This window comes from Lepidochelys kempii, chromosome 9, assembly GCF_965140285.1.
Source record: "Lepidochelys kempii isolate rLepKem1 chromosome 9, rLepKem1.hap1, whole genome shotgun sequence".
NCBI classification, from domain to species: Eukaryota; Metazoa; Chordata; order Testudines; family Cheloniidae; genus Lepidochelys; species Lepidochelys kempii.
This window is the reverse complement of record NC_136388.1, coordinates 67,276,744-67,299,544: the sequence shown is the minus strand read 5'-3', so window position 1 is coordinate 67,299,544 and position 22,801 is coordinate 67,276,744. Positions and strand designations below refer to the sequence as shown.

General features: G+C 42.3%; 1 protein-coding gene across 8 annotated transcripts in view; it reads left to right on the top strand.

Moving 5' to 3' along the window:
• DIAPH2 (diaphanous related formin 2) overlaps positions 1-22,801 on the top strand; it is an 807,504-nt gene that overhangs the window by 46,313 nt on the left and 738,390 nt on the right. For 7 of the 8 annotated variants that reach the window (XR_012160923.2, XM_073360856.2, XM_073360853.1 and 4 more), the window contains 2 exons: positions 157-261; positions 14,824-14,844. Coding sequence is in view for 7 of the 8 variants with exons in the window: in XM_073360856.2 (XP_073216957.1) it covers positions 157-261; positions 14,824-14,844 (126 nt within the window). In the remaining variant the exon portion in view is untranslated. The remainder of the gene's footprint in view (positions 1-156; positions 262-14,823; positions 14,845-22,801) is intronic. The other variant, XM_073360854.1, reaches the window with a different exon arrangement.

Here is a 22,801-nt window from a genome sequence, read left to right as displayed (position 1 = left end):
CACAGATATTTCAAGTAGGTACACAGTAACTCAGTCACTGTTAATTTTCAAATATGGAGCAGTTTTTATTTGTAAAGGGGCATCAGTACTAGTCAAGATAAAAGAAAACTGAAATAAGTATTATCATGTCATTTTATGTTGTCTGCTCATTTACAGGAAGACATGAACTTAAATGAAGAACGTAAAGCTCCTTTACGAAATAAGGACTTGACCACGAAACGTGAGATGGTTGGCCAGTACATTTCTGCAACTGCTAAATCTGTAAGTTAACTTTTCCAAGATAGACCAGAATAATAAGCTTGGCTTCATGTACTTTATGCTTTTCGAGATGAAATAGTCTGATTGCTGCCTCAGTTTATCCTTAGAAATCCATTGTGCATAATGCACTTATAATGCCATCAATTGTAGATAAATTGTTTGAGGTGTACTAAATTAATCTGAAACATGACCCTCACTTACTGCAAACTTGTCAGACTTCAAAATCTACAGCTCTAGGGTAATCAGTAGGACTTGATGATGAAAACATGGAATTGTCAAATTTGTAAAGTAATAAAATTGATGTTGGACAAGGTCTCAATTTGTTAAATTAGTTAAGTAGTGTAGCTGGCTTGGTAGGGCACAAGGTGCTCTGGTGCTGGTGAGAATCATTCTGTAGTAAGATGAAATACCACCATTCTTAGGGATAACCTTATGGAGCTGTCAGTCTTCAGTGTTGAAGAATTTCCATGCTCCTCGCTGTGCGCATAAATACCTGTGTTAGTAGATCCACAAATCACAACTTTGTTATGCCATAAAGGTGTTCAGTTACTTAAAAGTATATGGTTGCATGCAAAGAAATTTTAAATTTAATTTTCCTGATACCTGCTGGGAGAGCAATACAGCGGTGCATAGACAATCCAGGAAGTTTTTGGAAAGCGTAGGGGACAATTTCCTGGTGCAAGTGCTAGAGGAGCCAACTGGGGGGGGAGCTTTTCTTGACCTGCTGCTCACAAACCGGGAAGACTTAGTAGGGGAAGCAAAAGTGGATGGGAATCTGGGAGGCAGTGACCATGAGTTGGTTGAGTTCAGGATCCTGACACAGGGAAGAAAGGTAAGCAGCAGGATACGGACCTTGGACTTCAGGAAAGCAGACTTCGACTCCCTCAGGGAACGGATGGGTAGGATCCCCTGGGGGACTAACATGAAGGGGAAAGGAGTCCAGGAGAGCTGGCTGTATTTCAAGGAATCCCTGTTGAGGTTACAGGGACAAACCATCCCGATGAGTCGAAAGAATAGTAAATATGGCAGGCGACCAGCTTGGCTTAACGGTGAAATCCTTGCAGATCTTAAACATAAAAAAGAAGCTTACAAGAAGTGAAAGGTTGGACATATGATCAGGGAAGAATATAAAAATATTGCTCGGGCATGTAGAAATGAAATCAGGAGGGCCAAATAGAACCTGGAGCTGCAGCTAGCGAGAGATGTCAAGAGTAACAAGAAGGGTTTCTTCAGGTATGTTGGCAACAAGAAGAAAGCCAAGGAAAGTGTGGGCCCCTTACTGAATGAGGGAGGCAACCTAGTGACAGAGGATGTGGAAAAAGCTAATGTACTCAATGCTTTTTTTGCCTCTGTCTTCACTAATAAGGTCAGGTCCCAGACAGCTGCGCTGGGCATCACAACATGGGGAATAGATGGCCAGCCCTCTGTAGAGAAAGAGGTGGTTAGGGACTTTTTAGAAAAGCTGGACGTGCACAAGTCCATGGGGCCGGACGAGTTGCATCCGAGAGTGCTAAAGGAATTGGCGGCTGTGATTGCAGAGCCATTGGCCATTATCTTTGAAAACTCGTGGCGAACGGGGGAAGTCCCAGATGACTGGAAAAAGGCTAATGTAGTGCCAATCTTTAAAAAAGGGAAGGAGGAGGATCCCGGGAACTACAGGCCAGTCAGCCTCACCTCAGTCCCTGGAAAAATCATGGAGCAGGTCCTCAAAGAATCAATCCTGAAGCACTTACATGAGAGGAAAGTGATCAGGAACAGTCAGCATGGATTCACCAAGGGAAGGTCATGCCTGACTAATCGCCTTCTATGATGAGATTACTGGTTCTGTGGATGAAGGGAAAGCAGTGGATGTATTGTTTCTTGACTTTAGCAAAGCTTTCGACACTGTCTCCCACAGTATTCTTGTCAGCAAGTTAAAGAAGTATGGGCTGGATGAATGCACTATAAGGTGGGCAGAAAGTTGGTTCGATTGTCGGGCTCAACGGGTAGTGATCAATGGCTCCATGTCTAGTTGGCAGCCGGTGTCAAGTGGAGTGCCCCAGGGGTCGGTCCTGGGGCTGGTTTTGTTCAATATCTTCATAAATGATCTGGAGGATGGTGTGGATTGCACATTCAGCAAATTTGCGGATGATACTAAACTGGGAGGAGTGGTAGATACGCTGGAGGGGAGGGATAGGATACAGAGGGACCTAGACAAATTGGAGGATTGGGCCAAAAGAAATCTGATGAGGTTCAATAAGGATAAGTGCAGGGTCCTGCACTTAGGACGGAAGAACCCAATGCACAGCTACAGACTGGGGACCGAATGGCTAGGCAGCAGTTCTGCGGAAAAGGACCTAGGGGTGACAGTGGACGAGAAGCTGGATATGAGTCAGCAGTGTGCCCTTGTTGCCAAGAAGGCGTATGGCATTTTGGGCTGTATAAGTAGGGGCATAGCGAGCAGATCGAGGGACGTGATCGCCCCCTTTATTCGACATTGGTGAGGCCTCATCTGGAGTACTGTGGTCAGTTTTGGGCCCCACACTACAAGAAGGATGTGGATAAATTGGAGAGAGTCCAGCGAAGGGCAACAAAAATGATTAGGGGTCTGGAACACATGACTTATGAGGAGAGGTCGAGGGACCTGGGATTGTTTAGTCTGCAGAAGAGAAGAATGAGGGGGGATTTGATAGCTGCTTTCAACTACCTGAAAGCGGGTTCCAAAGAGGATGGTTCTAGACTACTCTCAGTGGTAGAAGATGACAGGACAAGGATTAATGGTCTCAAGTTGCAGTGGGGGAGGTTTAGGTTGGATATTAGGAAACACTTTTTCACTAGGAGGGTGGTGAAACACTGGAATGCGTTACCTAGGGAGGTGGTAGAATCTCCTTCCTTAGAAGTTTTTAAGGTCAGGCTTGACAAAGTCCTGGCTGGGATGATTTAATTGGGGATTAGTCCTGCTTTTGAGCAGGGGGTTGGACTAAATGACCTCCTGAGGTCCCTTCCAACCCTAATATTCTATGATTCTATGGAAGTTCCTAGAGGGGGAGATTTTTTTTCAGGTAAAATGGCCACAGGTTTATCCATCTCCAGTTGGCTAATGTTCAGTTAAGGTTGATTGCAGTGAAAGATGGTAACCTATTCTTGGACATCTGTAGTAATTCCACTGTAAATTACTAATGTGTTTTGCCCTGTATTCCTCTTGTATTTGCTGTATATTGTACTTTAAGCAAGCTGTTTTCTGAATGTTAAACAACGCATTGCAGCACTGCCAGAGCAGAGTAACAGCATTTTTTAAAATTTAGCTTTTGGTATCCAAGAGCAGAAATATGTTTCAAGTGATAAGTGAAATTTGCCATTAGCATCATTTTCAATAGAATTGGGTGATGCATAGAGTTTTACTTGGAAATTGGGACTTTTTCCCCCCCATTTTTGCATTGTTGTTTGTAGGAAGATGCTTTGGGAAATACAAGCTTTATATTCAGTGTAATACCTAAAGGCAGAAATTTTAGTAATTTTATGCAACTGTCTGAGTGCAAAATACAGATACTATACATGGATAATCATGGGTTTTTATTTTTAAAATGAACTGCAAAATAAGATCGTTTCTCTTGCTAATGATAAGCATAGAACTGAAAGTGAGGTAAGTGACTTGAGCTTCTGAGTTTTTTAACAGATTTTCATCAGTACACTGTTACTGTATGAAGTTTTGACTTCAAATTTCTTCGCAACACTAGAACTCCGTATAACTGAATTAATTTTTGGAAGAAGTTACATGATTATCCTTTTTCACTGAATGAGGGGAGTTGATTGGTGTAATGTGTAAATAGAGATATTGAAAGAAAGTCGCATCTGTCTTATCTTTATTAAACCAATAGGTATGAAAGCTTAAAGCTTGTCCTTCAGAGAATGAAAAATCCAGAGTGTAAAGCATTACATGTTTCTAAACATACCACAATCATCGAGTACACCAGCTGTAATAACATTTCACTGTTATGAAAATGATTTGGTAATATTTTTGTGTGAACTAGCTTTGGGTTTATTGAGGTATTTTTGATTAGGGTGCTTTAAAGCTTCTTTTTCTTCATTTGATGATGATAAAAAAATCAAATGTAGGATCAGTCCAAGCAAGAAGAAAACCAATTACATGTTACTAAAACTTCCTTGTTGCAGAAGGAATGGAAAAAGTGTCTACTGGGAATATTTAAAGCAATACTCTTTTCAAAAATATTTTCTGAAAGTGGCTTTTCCCCTAAAGATGTTAAGATATAATTTAGGAATTTTATAATAAAGCATGGCTAAGGTTGCATGCCTAACAGGTTTTGTTTGCATTTTAGGAAACTTTAACCTTATCACAATATGTAATACATTGTGGAGAAGTGTAGGATAAACTTGGGTGTTGATTTTAAATACAATACTAAGTATAGTTTTTGTTTTTTTCCAAAACAACCTTCAGAGAAATCTTCATTTTAAAACGTTGTTCAGCCTTCCGTTTGGATGTTTCATCGATGTCTACAATGTTTTCCTTTTAAAATATTGTACTCCAGCTCAAATGTAGACTTTAAAATAGGTAATTTAGGTGCATGTCAATTGAATTCTAAAGCTTGAATTTATAAGTAAACCAGAAGTGTAGATGTATGTTCGTAACTTTTTTCTCAGTAACATTATTATTCTCATGGTCCTAACTTTTCTTTTGTCTTAAATCTAATGAAAGATTTATGTAGGTAAAATAACTAAACTTAGGAGTTAATGATTTTAATGACTTGACCCACCTATTAAGTGTCCTTAAGATTCATCTATGTTTGATAATTGCATCTGTGTTTGATAATCTTTCTGTGGCAACTACAGCAGTTGATTAAAAGGAAAAAAAATTAAACAGTTGACTCAAATGCAATGTCATTTTATTCTTAAGTACTATTTTCATCAGTCTGCTTTTTTTGCTTGATGGTCATCGTCCTCCGCTGGATGTGCTTCCTTCCCACGTAGTTGACTGCTTCTGTGGATATTATCTCTTTCTGGACATTCCCATGAATAAGTTACAGTTTCAGTGCCTTGAGTGGCTTCTTCTCTTTGTTGCAAAAGTACTTTGTAGGAGACGAAGGGCACCTGGGCTGATTTACTGTGAGTTTGCAGATGATTTGCCAAGTGGCCAGCCTTCTGCAAGTCCAAGTTGATGGGTGACTGTTAGAAGAATTTGGCAGCAAAGGTCAGGCAGATCCATGTGACCACCAATTTCGTGTGTTCATATCACACAATTGAGGTTCACATGGTACATGGTCTGCACCAAGTAGTCTGTACACTTAAGCTGGCAGCTCCTTTCTGGAAGTAAAAAGCATATTAGCGGTAAAGTCTTTTGCATGGTTGTAGTAGGGCTGTTCCAGGTTGTTGGTGGTTGGTTTTTTTTTTTTTTTCTGCCAAAGTCTAGCAGCTTAGTTTAAAAAGTATATTAATCAAAAACATAAATGGCCTTAACTATTTTATTGTTTTAGCTGTATAGGTTTCTTAGTTTTGTCTGTACTCCTTTAGATTGTCCTTATTACTCTTGGGATCCATCCATTAATAGCTGAACTATATGATTTTGTTTTTTGCCAGAAAGTTTTTCCTACCCTGTTATGTCAGATAATATTTCCACAGACTACTTAAGATACAAAACAAATTTAAAAACCTGAAGAGTACAAGACTCCTCCCCCCCCCCCCCCGGGATATCACAATATCAAAAGACATAGCATTTAAACATTTTAATTATGAGCTAATTTGATTTTTTTTTTTTTTTTGGTCACATAATTGTCCCTGTGGGTTCACCACTTTGTGGGGAGGAGGTACACCTGTGCTTGAAGACCTTTGGGAGCAGTGTCCACATTGTCTGCTCCATGGTCTGTACGCCCTCATGCCCTGTTTGAGGGCGTGTTCCTGCTCTGTTTCCTTCTCAACTGCCTTTGGCATGACACTGAGCTTTGTGGCGTCCATTAGTTAGTGCTACCAGTCTTAGGCTTGTTACTTTAATTGCCTTGTTTCCTTAGTGTTTTATAACATCTGACTATTTACTTACTGCACAAATTTGTTTGTGTGTTTTGTGGGCCTGCCTTGTTCAGTCTTTCATAGGTGTGGTTCAGCACCCTGTCCCATTTCCACCCCGATAAGGGCTTCTCCCTTTGTCAGAGGCTTTGTGAATTTTATTTTTAAATTTGTTATTCCAGAAACTTAAGTTTTTAAATCCTACCATACATGCAGAGGGTCTCTTCCCCTGAGCGATAGCCAGTCTAATTGTCTCCACTGTCTAGAGGAGACATTTGATCAGGGTGCAAGATCTGCATCCGATTCAGAAGCAGATCGACGAACTGAGGAAGGACCAGCTTAAGTTGCTGCTCCTGGAGTGTTGTAGGAGACTCTCCTCTGGCTTGTTGACCATGGTACTTGGCTCAGAACCAGCCAGACAAAGCCACCTCAAAAAGGTAAGTATTGACCCCAGCTCCTCTGGTACCTGCTCCATTGGTAGGGCACAAGGGACATTCTGATGGCTCTCTTGCCATAGTCAGTTCTGCCAGCTACAGCACCATCTGAATTGACTCACCAGTGCCTCCTCCAGTAGCATGTAGATAGCTGCTACAGAAGGATCTTCTAGTTTCACAGGAACCTGATTCTCCCCTGCTGATGGTACAGAAAGAAATCCCCCCCTCCTTCTTCAATATTGATGAGTTCAGCATCCTCGTTTGATATAAGGGATGACGCCTCTTTAGAACTGAAGATATCCATTGAGGGATCTGTGGCGGTTCAATGATGAGACAGAACACAGCTTTATGCAAGCAAGCAGGCTGGTCAGCTGAGATGGGCTGTTCTGCCCCCCCGCCTTCCACCTTCTCCTTTTATTATATTTCTCCCCCCTAAGCATTACACACTGCTACCGCAAAAAGATACACAAAGGAATGTATGACGTTGATTAATATACTTATTTGCCATCCTTTATCTACTACAATCCTGGTTCTCAGGCCTTGAGCCCAGGCTAAGAGAGCCTCCCACAGTTGCTGTCCCAACAATCAAGTTCTCATGGTTCATATCTAGCCCTTGTCCTTGGATAGAGCAATGTGTGCATTGCTTCTACAGAACAGTCAGGGTGTGCCCTGCCTGCTTCCAGGTGGAATAGCTAAACATGAACCCTTCAGGGAATCCACCTCCTGCCCACTCTGACCCCTTTTCCTGGCTGTGAAAGAGGGTCTTCAGGAACCAAGCACATGCGAATCCCTCTACAACCACCCTTGAGTCCATCCCCCTTCCCTTGGGCCCCACTTCAGTGGCCCTTTTGAAATCCCTGGGGTATGTATGGGGATGACGATTCCAGCAGGCAAATGCACTAGAGCTCCTACAAATATCAGCAACCTCCATCAGGACCCATATGTGTCCCCTCCTTAGGAACAAGAACTGAGCGATGACAAAGAGGTATGCTGATGTCTCTCTGGTGGGCTGAGGTGCCCCCTCTTTAAAACCTTACAGTACAGGACAAATGGGCACCTCAGAAATCTGTCGTTTGCATCGGTCTCATTGAGTTCAGAGCAGTTTGGTACGTGTGCAACCACTTTCCACCCATAATGAAAGATCATACATTCAGGATCAAGATGGACAACAGAATAACCATGCATTATGTAAGCCAGTGGTTCTCAACCTTTCCAGACTATTGTATCGCTTTCAGGAGTCTGATTAATCTTGCATACCCCAAGTTTCACCTCACTTAAAAACTACTTGCTTACAAAATCAGACATAAAAATACAAAAGTATTTCAACATTGTTGTTGAAAAATTGCTTACTTTCTCATTTTTACCATGTAAAATAAATTGATTGCAATATAATATTGTACTTAGATTTCAATGTATAGTATATAGAGCAGTATAAACAAGTCACTGTCTGTATGAAATTTTGGTTTCTACGGACATTGCTAATGATTGTTATGTAGCCTGTTGTAAAACTAGACAATATCAAGATAAGTTGATGCACCCCCAGAAGACCTTGGTGTACTCCCAGGGTACACATATGTCTGGTTGAGAATCACTGTTGTAAGCCACCAGGTAGGAGCAAGATCCTATCCTTGGGAATAAAAGCATTAGTACTTAGGAATGGATGCATCGCCCATCAGAGGCATGCTTATCAGGTCTGCAGAATATGTTAGCCAACACACTGAACTGACTTTTTTGCCAGGCCCACAAATGGGAGCTGAGGAATCGGATTATACAGGCAATGTTTTTCATTTGGGGCTTCCGAGAGCTAGACCTTTTTGGCATCCAACAAGCAGTGATGCAAGCTACAATTCAGGGGGGTGGTTCTGACTGCATATTTGCAAGGCAGTGGTTTCCTTGCTGCATGGCCAAGAACGCTGCTGGAAGCTTGTCCCCCAACACCATTGCATCTCAAACTTATGAAAAAGAGCAAAGTCAACATCATGCGATGGTGTCAACCTGCCTGAGGCAGATACGGTTCCTGGATCTGTCGCTTTGGCCACCTCTTTGACTGTCACTGATAATAGGCTTGCTGATTGATTCAAGACTTGGGGAAAACTGTTCACCCCAGTCTACCCATGCCACATCGCATGGCTTGGCTCCTGGATGACAAGTAGGTATAGAAATAGACTCTTCATTTGAAGTGCAGAACATAGTATTGAACAATAGAAAACTGTCCATGAGGAAGACTAAACTTCAAAAATGGAAGCAAATCCACTTTTGGTAAATCTACTGTGGTTTGTCTGCTTCAGATTCTCACTTAACTCACATATTGGACTACCTGTTAAACTTGAAGATGTTGAGTTTGTCACTGAGTTCTGTTAAAGTCCAGTGAGCAGCTATTACGGCCTTACACTTACCTGTTTGTTCGTTATTTGCACATCCCACAACCTGCAGGTTCATTAAGGACTTTTCCAAACTCTACATGTTAGAGAGCCCACATGGGCCTCTGACCTTAATTAATCAGAATAGTTTTGGCCAAAATTATTTTTCAGGGGACTTAACATTCATAAAACTGGGGTTCAGGTGACCGTTTCTTGCAGCAGAATGAAATCAACCTTTGTCGTAGGGCTGCCTACAGCAGCACTGAAAATTGACCCAAGTCAGTATTATTACCCAGTTTGAGAGCTGTGATAGTCACTGGAGCTGTCCAAAAACTCAAAGCACCGCACATCGTCTTACACTTGCTTCTCATTAGTTGACTCATGTAGTAACTTGGCCAGAATAAGGCTGTTTGTTTGGTGCCTTAGGGACTTTTAAGGGACTTTGTGTTCCGTAGCTACAACCCAATGCCATGCCTCTGCTCCTCTGCCATGGCTACTTTCCTCATTGGTATGACAGTGACAATGGGTCACTCATACAAGCTGTGCTCTTGGGTCAACACTCGGCAAATGCAATTAAGTTGTGATTTGCAATGTCCCATCTTAATGCTCATTTCTCCTTGGAACTTTATGCAACACAATGCTTATCTAATCCCCCTAAGGCAAAATGTACTGATGGCAATCTCCTTTCTTCTTTGGTCAGTTCCAGGTCATGGTCTTGTTTCATAAAGCAGATTTCTTTATTCATTAAGATTCCTAAAGTGATCGAGTTTTTAAAACTTTTCTGGCCCTTCTCCAATAAGAATTTAGTATCTCAAAGTTGTGTTGGTACAGCACCTAACACAATGGGGTCCTGGCCTATGGCTGCAGCTCTTAGGTCATATAATAATACAAATAAGGTTGTGCTTCTTAAACGTAATTAATCTCTTCCAAGATGTGCTGCACCTTTTTTAACTGTTATTTTCCTTACTTCCTACACTTGTTGTTGTTTGTTTGGAAACTCTAAGGTTTAGTTGGAGAAGAGTTACTACTTGTTTTTTTAAAACTATTTGTGCTCCAGCATCACATGGCTCCTATTTTTCTGCTTCAGTATAACTACAAGGAAGATGGTGTCTTTGCTCAGTCAGCTAATGCCTGCTTTCGTGAAAGTCTGTGAGGTGGTGGTAGTGTGGAAATGCAATAAACTAACTTTCTACACAGTCTGTATCATATTCTAGGAATTTTAACACTTGCCATTTTTAGATGTTAAATGCAAATCTTGAGTTAAATGTAAATCTTTTTCTACTTTTACTTGTTAATTCTAAATTAGGGTTCCAATGAGCAGGAAAGGGATATTTTCTCTAATGTGGATTTCTGTGATGAAATCCTAGTGACTTTCATCTTCTGATGTTTTAATAGAAATGTAGGCAGGTCATATTAGGAAAATAGGTCCTGTTAGAGGGCTAGGTCAGAGTATTTGGGCATTTGTCCTTAATTTATAACTCATGTCAAATGGGAAACATTGCTTTGGAGTTCTAGTGGAGGCCTCACTGAAATTGATTGCAGCTAGCTGAAGTTGCCTGAAAGGCATGTGAGCTATGTCATTTAAGCCTTTTGGGAGGCCGTATAAGCTGCTGGGCTTTCTCACTACCCCATGTACCAAATAACACTCTCTTCAGGTGTGGGATTCTTCTGTTTTTCCTTCAGAACTTCAGCAAAATAAGACAAGTTCACCATATTGATGATGTCCTTTCCCTCCTGATTAGGGATCTAGCTGTTGTTTATGGGATTATTCTCTGTAGGCCATATTCTTGGAACACAAGAGAGAGTCTCTCTCTCTCTCTCTCTCTCTCTCTCTCTCTCTTTCTTCTTTGTCCTTTGTAGCTTTTACACTTAAGGATTGCACTCTGCGGGCCATCTGTCTGAGCTGTATAATATGGGTCCTTTCTCCTCACCCGGCAGCAGCAGTCTAGCTTAGCTGATTTATTTTGTTAGCTTTTATGAGGACTTGGTGATCTTTCTGCTATTGCCTTGATCCCTTTGCCAGGCAGCTGATTAATCACAGATGGGACTGGGCCTCATCTCCCCTTCAAGGACCTAACACCCTAATAAGTTATCATTAATCATTAAGGGTTTTTTCCCTGGCAAGTAAAGAGTAAATCTGCTTATCTTGCCCTATAGCATTCGTTCATTCCTAGAAAACTGGGATGGGAATTGAAAAAGTCTTTCTAGTAGATACATAACACTGGCTGTGCTGGGTCAGACCAATGATCAGTCTAGCTCAGTATCGGGTCTTGAGACGGTGGCTGATACCAGAAACAGGGCAATGGCTGAGTGATCTGTCCAGTTCCCAGCTTCTAGCGTTTGGAGGTTTAGGGTCACTGAGAGAGCATGGGGTTGCATCCCTGACCATCTTGGCTAATCACTATTTATGGACCTGTCCTCCATACATGTATCTAATTATTTTTGAACCCAGTTATACTTCTGGCCTTCACAACATCCCCTGGCAACAAGTTCCACAGGTTTACTGTATGTTGTGTGAAGATAGGCAGCAGGTTTAAAACAAAGAAAATGAACTATTTCTTCATGCAACACACTGTCAACCTGTGCAAGTCTTTGCCAGAGGATGTTGTGAAGTCCAAGACTATAACAGGGTTCAAAAAAGAACTAGATAAATTCATGGAGGATAGGTACATCAATGACTATTAGCCAGGATGGGCAGGGATGGTGTTCCTAGCCTCTGTTTGCCAGAAGCTGGAGATGAGTGACAGGGAATGGATCACTTGATGTTCGTTCCTTGTGGGGCAGGTGGCATTGGCCACGGTCGGGAGACAGGGTACTGGGCTAGATGAACCTTTGGTCTGACCCAGTATGGCTGTTCTTATGTTACTATGAAGTACTTCCATATGTTTCTTTTAAATCTACTGCTTAGGTGATCCCTGGTTCTTGTGTTATGTGAAGGGGTAGATAACACTTCTTTATTCACTTTTTCTACATCATTTATGATGTGTAGAGATCTCTGTCAGGTCCCCCACTTCGTCATCTTTTCTAAGATGAACATGGTCAGTTTCTCTAATCTCACCTCCAAGTTCTTCCATATCCCTCATCATTTTTATTGCCTTTCTCTGTACCTTTTCCTATTCCAGTTCATCTTTTTTGAGACGAGCCGACCAGCACTGCATTCAGTATTCCAGGTCTTGAAGTACTATTGATTTATACAGCAGCATGGTGATATTTTCTGTCTTATTTTCTATCCCTTTTCTAATGGTTTCTAACATTTGGATAGCTTTTTTGACTGCTGCTGCATGTTGAGCGGATGTTTTCAGATAACTGTCCACAAAGACTCTAAGATCTTTCTTGAGTGATAACAGATATTTAGACCCCATCATTTTTATGTATGGTTAGGATTATATTTTTGAAATGTGGATTACTTTGCCCTTATCACTATTGAATTTCATTTTGTTGCCCAGTCACTCAGTTTTGCCAGATACCTTTGTAACTCTTCACAGTCAGCTTTGGAATTAACTGTCTTGAGTAACTTTGTTTTGTCTGCGAACTTTGCCACCTCATTGTTTATCCCCTTTTTCAGATGATTTGTGAACATGTTGAACAGCACCGGTTGACAGTACAGAGACAGGGGCTCCTACTATTACATCTTCACTGTGAAAACTATTTATTCATACTCTTTATTTCCTGTCTTGTAATCAGTTAGTGATTCTTGAGAAGACCTTCGCTCTGGTCCCATGAGGGCTGACTTTGCTGAGGAGCTTTTGGGGATGGACCTTTTTGAAGGCTTTGTCCAAGTATATTCTATCCACTGGATCACCCTTGTTCACATGGGTGTTTGACCACCTTCAAAGAATTGTAATAGATTAGTGAGGCATGATTTATTTTCACAAAAGCAATATTGGCACATCGTGTTACTTCTGAGGGAATTCTGCATCCAAATTAAAAATCTGCGCAATATTTTAAAATTCTGCCTATTTTATTTGTCAGAATAACACAAAATAATCATGCCAGTTTCATTTATTTTGGTAATTTATTTCAAATACCTGTCAGCATTTATGTCTGTAACAATACAGGCACACAAAAATTCTCCCAGGAGTAGAGAGTAAAAGAAACGCCTACAACAACCCAATTCCTGTTTCTCTGCCCCCAGAGCACAGCTGTGCCCTCCTCCCCCATCCCATACCCGCTACTTCCCAGAGCCCAGGGATCCAGAGACAGAAACAGCCTTGTGCTGGGTCCTGAGCTTGTATGGAGTTTTCGGCATGCCATCTCCTTCCTTTAGGGCATGCTGGGAATTGCAGGTGCCTGGACCCCCCCCCCCCCCCCGGACAATATCTTCTGTTTGTGAGCTGGACTCTGCTGGGACCAGTGGCCTTTAGTGGTGGCCAGAAGCTCCGTAGCCCGTTTCTGTGGGCAGGAGGAAAGGAAATTCTGCTCTCAGAACATTCATTTCTGCATCAGTTCTGCGTTGTGCAGTGGCACAGAATTCCTACAGGAGTAATTGTGCACATTTGTCTGATAATTCTGGTCTTTACTGTAGTTTCAGCCAATCTGTCTAGTATTGAAGTTTGGCTTACTGGCCTGTAATTTCCAGGATCAATGCACAGCAGTGAGAAGACGGCCAGATTTGAGTGGTCAGAGGTAATTGCATTCAAGAGATTACAAATATTTACTGTTGCTCCCTGGTTAGGCTGAAAAGATTTTACCTTGCTTAGTTTACATAAGACTAAATCTAGAGAAGTTGAGTGAACAGTTTGTCATTTTAATTCAATTTGCTGTCTGTCCGTAGTCTTTCAACACTATAGTTGTGTAGGTAACTTCAGGGAGATCTAAGACAACAAAACTCAGTAACCTATAAGAGGCAGAACAAAATGGTAAGGAGTGTCTGGACCATACACCCCTTGACCACTTGGATCTCAGTCAATGGGCATAGACAAAGGGTCCTTTCCCAGGAAGTTGGATTGCTTATCATGCTGCAGCAGGTGAGGAGAGAAGTTGGGGTCTGTTGATTCTAAAGGCAAAACCATCTGGTGGTAATGAACCAAGCAGATACACATGGTTTTTCTGTGGATTAAGTGTTATGTGCAAATCCAGCTACCTGTTAATCTAGGTGCACGCTTGCTGTTAAATGCAGTGATGGCACAATGAAAAAGAATGGCTTCTAAAAACACAAATTCTGGATTATGTGGTTTTGTCACTTTTGGAAAAACATCCATACTGAATATTTGAACAAAAATGTGATGTGAGGACTTCATGAAAATACTAAAATGAGACTTTCAGCCAGAAGCTACATTAGTGAGCTTATGAAAATTGAATTAAAGAAATGTTCCCTCTTAAATACAGTAAAAGCCCCTTTCAGGTAAAAAAACATTTGCTATAGTACAAAGGTAAAATGTATATTAATATGCTATTAAAGGAGTATTCACTTTGTAGTTCTTCTCTACATCTGTTAAAATGTCTAGTGCCTGATGCCTTAACACTTTTTTCAATCTTTTAATACTTGATGTGAAGATATCAAACTAGACTGCTCTTCAGCTGGTAATGAAATATATAAAATATTGGTAATTGAACATGAGTAACCATCTCAACTATTTTTTTCCACCACAGAATGAGAATATGCTAGTTATGATGTGTTAATTCTTAGACTTTTTGATAAATTAAGTATTAAAAGAGTTTAATTCACTAATAAACATTTGACTACTTCTGTGAAATGCTACAACCTACTAATAACTTTGCTATGTTTTTTGTTTTTTTTCACACTATAACCATTCTTCGCTGACCACTGCATGCAGATAGTTGGAAGTAAAGTTGCGGTGAGTACAAATATGGTAGTGTTTTTCCTAAGTACATATTTATATTGTAGAATTTAGGCTTAAAATTGAGTTATTTCATCATATTTTATGCACCCTTAACACATGCCAGATGGTTCTTGTTTTATCATATTATCAGCTTAATAGTTTAGGGGAAAAAGTTGTAAGAAATTATTAATTTACTGTGAACTCTCAATCTGATTCAAAGCCTGTTTAATTCATTGGGAGTCTTACTGTTGACAACAGACTTTGAACCAGGCCTTCTATATGCAGGTGAGGCAGGTTTTGCTTTTTACAGCAAAAGTAATACTTGATTCATAGTTAAGAAATTCAGTTGGTCTTGAGCTTATTGTGTCTCATGTAGACCTTGGTATTCGCCAGTGGCGCATAGTCCAGTACAAACAAATCTGCTTTAGGATATCACTTGGAGCTATGAGAAACTTAGAGTAATCATGCAGATTTCAAGCATGACATGAGGCCTTCCAGGAACTATGGTTTTAATGTTTCATTGGGAGCATCTTCTGTTTTGACTTTTGTCAAAACAAGAAGTTCACTTTTGTCACTTAGTGTGTGTTAACACCTCATTGCTTTCCCAATAAAGTCATTATATATATGAAGTCTGTCATGGCTGGATTAGCATTAGTGAGGTCAAAAGTATTGTGGAATAGAAGAAAGCAAATCTAATGTTGAACTCGAACTCACATGTAAAATTGAGATGCAGCGATGACATAATATGGATTTTTGTGGAAAAAGTAAAGTCTGAGATTGAATCAGTGTCATTGACCATAGAAGCACAGTCAGCACCTCTATATGGTTTACTAAACAAATACATTATTTTGTTGTGGGAATAGACTCCGGAAGTGAGGATAGTTTGGCAAAAGAGTGTTTTTTCAAATTTTTTTTAAGTACAGTGTAATTAAAAACGTACATTTTAAATTACAGCCTGGAGCCAGGATATCTCTTGATGTAACTATGGTAGCGTCGTTTCAAGAAGACATTAAACCAAACACTCATCTGAAAAGTTATTTAGAAGTCTGCTGCAGTGTTTGTTTGAATTACTTCAGTGATTCCTTTGCTGTGTAGTCTTGCGTTATGAACCATAAATTTCAATTTTTTGTTTTATAAGGTCTAATAATTGGTGCATCAGCATTTTACATGTTCAAAGGCCATTTGAGATATGCAAGTGTTATAAATGACACGGCTGCTGGTTTGGCCTCATTCAGAATAGAAGCTAAAAAGTTTGTCTACTTGCTGTGCTCTTTGGCTTGTAAATAGCGTTATTTCAAATGCTTCTTCGGATGTGATATCAGAGTAGTGATATAGCAGTCTGTGTATTATAAGGTATTTCCATTCTGGGGAAAATGAGTGAAATGGCCAATCCTACTTAAGTTTTCTGTTTATGCTGTGGAACAGGGATGGGCAAACTGCAGCCCGGATCTGGACCATCAGGGCTTTGGCTCCGGCCCGCGGGATTGCCCTCCCATGGTGCCACAGGCCCCGTGCCACTCTCAGAAGCGGCCAGCACCATGTCCCGGGGACCCAGGGGGAGGGAGAGGGCGCAGGCGCAGAGGGCTCAGTGCTTTGCCCTTGCCTCCAGGCACTGCCCCCTGCAGCTCCCATTGGCTGGGAACGCGGAACAGTGGCCAGTGGGAGCTTCGGGGGAGGTACTTGGAGGCATGGCAAGGGGAGCATGTGGAGCCATGTGCCCCCCACTTCCCCTAGGGGCCACGCAGGGATGCTTCCCAGAGCAGTGCGGCATGGGGCCAGGGCAGGCAGGCAGGGAGCCTGCCCTGGCCCCTGTGTGTGTCGCTGCCACCCCGGAGCCGCTTTGGGAAAGCAGTGCCAGGCTGGAGCCCAGACCTGTCCTGACCTTGCTCCCCAACTCCCTGCCCTAAGCCCCCTGCCTGCACCTTGCACCCCTGCTGCACCCCTGCCCTAAGCCCCCTGCCTGCACCTCGCACCCCTGCTGCACCCCAATCCCCTTCCCTGAGCCCCCTCATACACCCTGCCTCCTTCCTCTGCCCCAATCCCTTGCCCTGAGCCTGTTCCTGCACACCACACCCCCTCCCACACCCCGCAGTCCTTCCCGCACCCTGACCCCCTGCCCCGGCCTTGCATACAATTTCTCCACCCTCGGCTCAAAAAGTTTGCCCATCCCTGCTGTAGAAACTGGGAAAGGGGACAACACAAACAAATTCTTTCTATGTGTGAATTAATCTAAAGGCAGTCCTGAGAGAATATAATTTAAGGAAGGGAAACTGGTAGCATTCCTAATAAAATGAGGAAAATCCCGAGGATTCTAGGAAGTAGCTTTGAAGATTGTACAACAAATACGTCAAGCCTTGAAAGAGGAGTAGAATTGCTAAAAGACAGCCGCCCCCCGAAGCGCTCAAACCAAACCATTGCACATTTCTCTTCTCTTGATTGTTTGTTTGTTTCTTGAAGGTTACAACAATGCACTTTTGTTTAGAGTAACATTGGTAAATAATACAATCCTCAGGTCTCTCTTGAATAGGATGTTACCATGTTGGAGTGAGCATCTTTTCACTGCTCATGACATCTTTTTGGTGACTTTATTAAGTTGAGTGACATCTGTGATTACACATGTAACAAACCAGCATGTCTATCAAATATTATTAATCAAAACAGTGGGCAGGTGTGCTGAGTCTTTAGCAGGTGAGTGTACTCTGATATTCATGAAATGGTAATCAGATTTCTAAATATCTGTGTGCTTGACTATTTTGCTGAGCACATAATTGGTCCATTAATTTTTCCCTAACAGCTCCCCATATTATCATATCAAACTATAAACTTTTTAAACAAAATTTTGGTATAAAATAGTTTGGTTATCAACACTTTATAAAACCTCTTTCTGCCCCATGTTGGTCACACTCCAACAGGTGATAATGTCAGGAGCTGCCTGGGTGATATTCGATCTGTTAAAAAGCCCATTGTTCTCTCATGAAATAGGAACCTATCCATACATATGTAATCTTTTCTGAAAAGATTACAATACAGTCATGTTAAAATTTGAAGGGACACAGTTTGTCAGAGAAATCATGCTTTGCTGTACTGAATGATTTCAGCTTTTAGGAAATGTTTGTTAGTAAATTTTCTTTTAATATAGGCAATGTCAGATACGAGAGAAAATAATGGAACTAGTATACAAGGTTGTGGTTCTGTAATAAACTAATTTTATATTAGGTAGCACATTGTAAACCTTACTGCTTGTCTTGATTTGTTTGGCAGTATTTTCTTATACTTTAGTTGCTGAAAGCAGAGTATTGTAGCCTTTCTTTTAGAATATTTCTTTTTTTTTCTATTAATACCGCAATAAAACAGCCAAGCAGGAGGAACTATAGGTGCTGCTTGCCTTTTTTTGTGTATTTGTATAAGCACGAGTACCAATTTCTTAAAGAATTGCTGTTCATGTCATGAATTTACAGATATAAAACTTAGATGTCATGCTGGTGAATTCGTCGTACAAGCCATGAGGTAGAACTCTTGAAGAGAGATTATTAGTTGCAGGTAATTTAAATCTCAGTAGTTACCAAGAAGTGGTTTTGGGACTAATATTTCTTGAAACCTTCCAAGTTAGTATGATTTTTAGTTGATGGGAATGATCTGTATAAAGAAGTTTAATGTTTCAGGTGAGGAGATGAAAATGTAAAGAATAATTTATTGAAACTTATGAAAAAAACTTAAATTTATCTACAACTTTTACCTGACCAAAAAGTTAAACTTGACTAATAAAAAAGGGAAAAATAGCATAGCAGATGTGGAGGAAAGCAGATTTGGAGGAAAACCCATTTCCTGCTATAAATTGAAAGGGGGGAAAAGCAAAACTCAGAGCCTGAAGATTTTGACAGTCAACTGAACACACAACTTCCAAGCATGGTGCCACATTGAATTGTACTGTTCTTGAATTTAAGAAGATTAAAAGTAGCTTTGAAAATACCTGTAACCAACCCTTTGCTTTCAAATGATAATCACTTGAATAAATAAAATCTCCTAAAAGAATTCAGTATGTATTTTAACTTTTGTTTGGATGCTAATCAACTTTCAAAGGTTTTACTTATCTTATTATTTTTCAGTTATATACATATATATAACTCATTTGTTTCCTCATTGTTTATGCGAGTCCAGTAAAAATGAACAATATTTTTGGAACAAACAGAACTGAAGAAACAAAAATAAAAAAACAAAAATCTTGTCCTGCTATCAGGAATCTAAATGGGTTAAGATCAGATGAGATCTTTGATCAAATATTATTTTAGACAGAAATTTAATCAAGAATTAATACAGTAAAATTAATTGAAACTGCTGTTTTTCATAATTGAATTGAAGTTCACCTGCTAAAAAAGTAATGTCTGAAAGAGATGGTATTCTTTACCTTTTTGTTACCTGAGTAATTAGCTGCAGATTGATTTGATAGGGTGTTCTCAGATGATATCAAATAGTTGGAAATAAGACTTCATAGACTTACAGTTTTAAACCTTGAGATGAAGTCACATGCAGTTCAATGGGGGTGAGTTTGGAAAGATCTTGATGACCCCGGTCAATTTTCTGACTTAAGAATAATTTTAAAGTTGCATAGTAAAGCTATAAGTAACCACACTAAGAGTTGAAAGGTTGGATGAAAAATATTCTTGAAAGTTGACAAGACTTCTGTATGGTGTGACAGGGTCAGGCCAGATGGCTACAGGAGCATAATAGAAGGCAGATATATTAGCCCCAGGCTAAGTAGGTCCCTTTTCCCTGGGTAAGGTAACAGGAAAGGTTCCAGAACAATCAGGAACTTTCTGGAAAAAATTAAGGCAGACAGGCTGATTAGAACACCTGCAGCCAATCAAGAAGCTGACAGAATCAATTAAGACAGGCAGGCTAACCAGGGCACCTGGGTTTAAAAAAGGAGCTCACTTCAGTTTGTGGTGTGCGTGTGAGGAGCTGGGAGCAAGAGGCTCAAGAAGCTGAGAGTGAGAAGGCATACTACTGGAAGACTGAAAAGTACAAGCAGTATCAGACATCAGGAGGAAGGTCCTGTGGTGAGAATAAAGAAGGTGTTGGGAGGAGGCCATGGGGAAGTAGCCCAGGGAGTTGTAGCTGTCACGCAGCTTTTACAGGAGCCACTGTAGACAGCTGCAAACCACAGGGCCCTGAGCTGGAACCCGGAGTAGAGGGTGGGCCCGAGTTTCTCCCCCATCCCTCCAACTCCCTACTTGATACCGGAGGAGTTGAACTGGACTCTGGGTTCCACCAGAGGGGAAGGTCTCTGGCCTGTTCCCCAATCCACTAGGTGAATCAGCAGAGACAGCGGGGATTATTGTTCTTCCTTTTTCCCATGCTGGCCAGTAATGAGGCTAACTGAGTGAAAGGCAGATTGAGCCACGAAAGTGGCCAAACTGAGGGCTGCCGTGAATCTCTGAGGCAAGCAAATCCGCCAATAAGCGTAGGACCCACCAGTACAAAGGAGGAACTTTGTCACAAGTGGTGTGAGCAGTGGGATCTGGTGTGCACAGCCTGGCGGAAGAAGGAGGGTGTTTGGGGAAGGAAAAAAAAGAGGGTGGGGGAGCGGGTTTATTTTTTTTCACCACAATGGAAGATGTAATGCGGGCACTGATACAAGCCATGGTTGCCCAGCAGGAGGCTACCCATGTCCAGGCAGCTGCCCAACAGGAGACAGTGCGGCTGCAGTAGGAGACCAATCGCCTGTTGATGGACCAGGCTGCTCAAGGCTGTACTATGTTGCGGGAACTGGTAAATCAAGTGAAGGCTGTTACGGAGATGAACCATGGCCATGATGGGACGAGGATCGTATGGGCCAGCAACTGCCTGCAGAAAATGATGGGGGAGGATGACATAGAGGCATATCTCCTGGCCTTTGAGAGGACAGTCCTATGGGAGGCCTGGCCTCAAGATCGGTGGTCTGGCATCCTTGCCCCATTCCTGTGTGGGGAGGCCCAGAAGGCTGACTATGATTTGCCTTAAGAAGCTGCAGCAGACTACCTCCAGCTGAAAGCAGAGATCCTGGCCAGATCTGGGGAACAACTGCAGTGCGGGCCCAGTGATATCATGAGTGGAGGCACCAGGAAAACAAAACCCTGTGGTCCCAATTATATGACCTCATCCATCTCACACGAAAGTGGTTGCGAACTGAGTCCCGGAGTCCGGAGAACATACTAGAGGTTCTGGTCATGGATCGATACATGAGGGGACTACCACCAGATCTTGGTGCATAGCTAAGCCAGAACGAACCCTCCACCTATGATGAAGTTGTTGCACTGGTAGAGAGGCGAAGGACAGCAAGGGAGCTGACCCGACCAGTTAAGGAAGAGGTACCCCGGGTTAAACTAGCAGCGCCAAGCCCTAGGGCTCGGGTGACTGGGTCACCAGGAGAGTCCAGGTGGAAAAAGAGAGGGGCTGAAGGCCCCCCGGAAGCCACAAAGAGTCGGAGCACTGCGGGGGAAGAGGTTAGTGTTACACAGTGTTACAATGCCAAGGAGCCTATGCAGTGTAACCTGGGGAACTGGGCAGACCAATGCTCCCTAATCCACCTTGTTGGGGAGGTCTCACTACCCCACATATGTACACTGGACCAGTGAAACTAAATGGGGTAGAGACCATAGCACTGGTTGATTCGGGGAGTGCTATCACGCTTATCTCGGGGAAGCTCATGAAGCGTAGTCAGCTGCTGTGGGCTAAACGTACGGGGAAAACATGCATCCATGGGACAGTTTACTACCCCACCATCCCAGTAAAAATTGAAATCCAGGGGAAAGCTACTGAGGTAGCAGCAGGTGTAGTCCCTAAACTCCCATACCCGGTGCTCATAGGAAGGGACTTCCCAGGGTTTGGAGACTTACTCCCAGTAGGAAGATTGGAGAAAGAAGGGAACCCTGAAATTAGTGAGACATCCACAGTAGACTGTCAACCCCCAGTCTTCTCTGAAATATCCCCAGATTTGTTCTCCACTCCCAGACAGGGTAGAAAGATGAAAAGGGAAAGGAGGACAGCTAAGGCCTTGGGAACCCGAATACTGGCCCAAAGCCAGAGGGTCGCTCTCGTAGGTAGGCGGATCCGAGCAGCTGAACAGGAGGCCACCCAGGAGAGAGAAGCACTCTATCTGACCCCCCACCCTAATGCCTCTTAACCAGTAGAGGCAACAGAGACTGGCCCCCTAGAACTTGGGCAGATTAGCCTCGGAGAGGAAATTTTGGACGGGACCAGGCTGAAGACCCAAGGTACGACAACATTAGGAAGGAGGTGATAGAAGTAGATGGGGTTCCCGTAGAAGGGAAAACCCAGGGACAATGACCCTACTTCATAATGAAGAAGGATCCCTCACATTAGGTTGCAGCAGTACAGGGACAGAAGGTACAGCAGATCCTAGTACCTCAAAAACACTAGAACGCTGTATTAAGTCTTGCCCATAGTCATCTTGTTGGGGGGCATTTGCGGGTAGAGAAGACCCTGGCATGGGTCCTACAACGGTTCCTCTGGCCTGGAGTACATGAAGTATGGAGGTACTGTGCATCCTGCCCAGAGTGTCAGCTGCGCAATCCCCGTTCCCACTTGAGGGCACCTTTAGTACCCCTTCCCATCATAGAGGTCGAGCGAATAACCATGGACCTCGTGGGAGCCCTGGAGAAGACTGCGCGGGGCCACCAATACAAACTTGTTGTTTTGGACTATGCTACTCGCTACCCAGAAGCTGTCCCCCTGTGGAACACAGCCTCTAAAATGATAGCCAAAGAGCTGGTGGGGATCTTTGCCCAAGTGGGGCTACCAGAGGAGATATTAACAGACCCCATTTATGTTGAAGCTAATGAAGGACCTCTGTACACTGCTCCACATACATACCCTGAGGACTTCAGTCTATCCTCCGCAGACCGATGGGCTGGTGGAAAGGTTTAGCCAAACCCTCAAGGCTATGATAAGGAAGGTGGTAAGTCAGGATGGG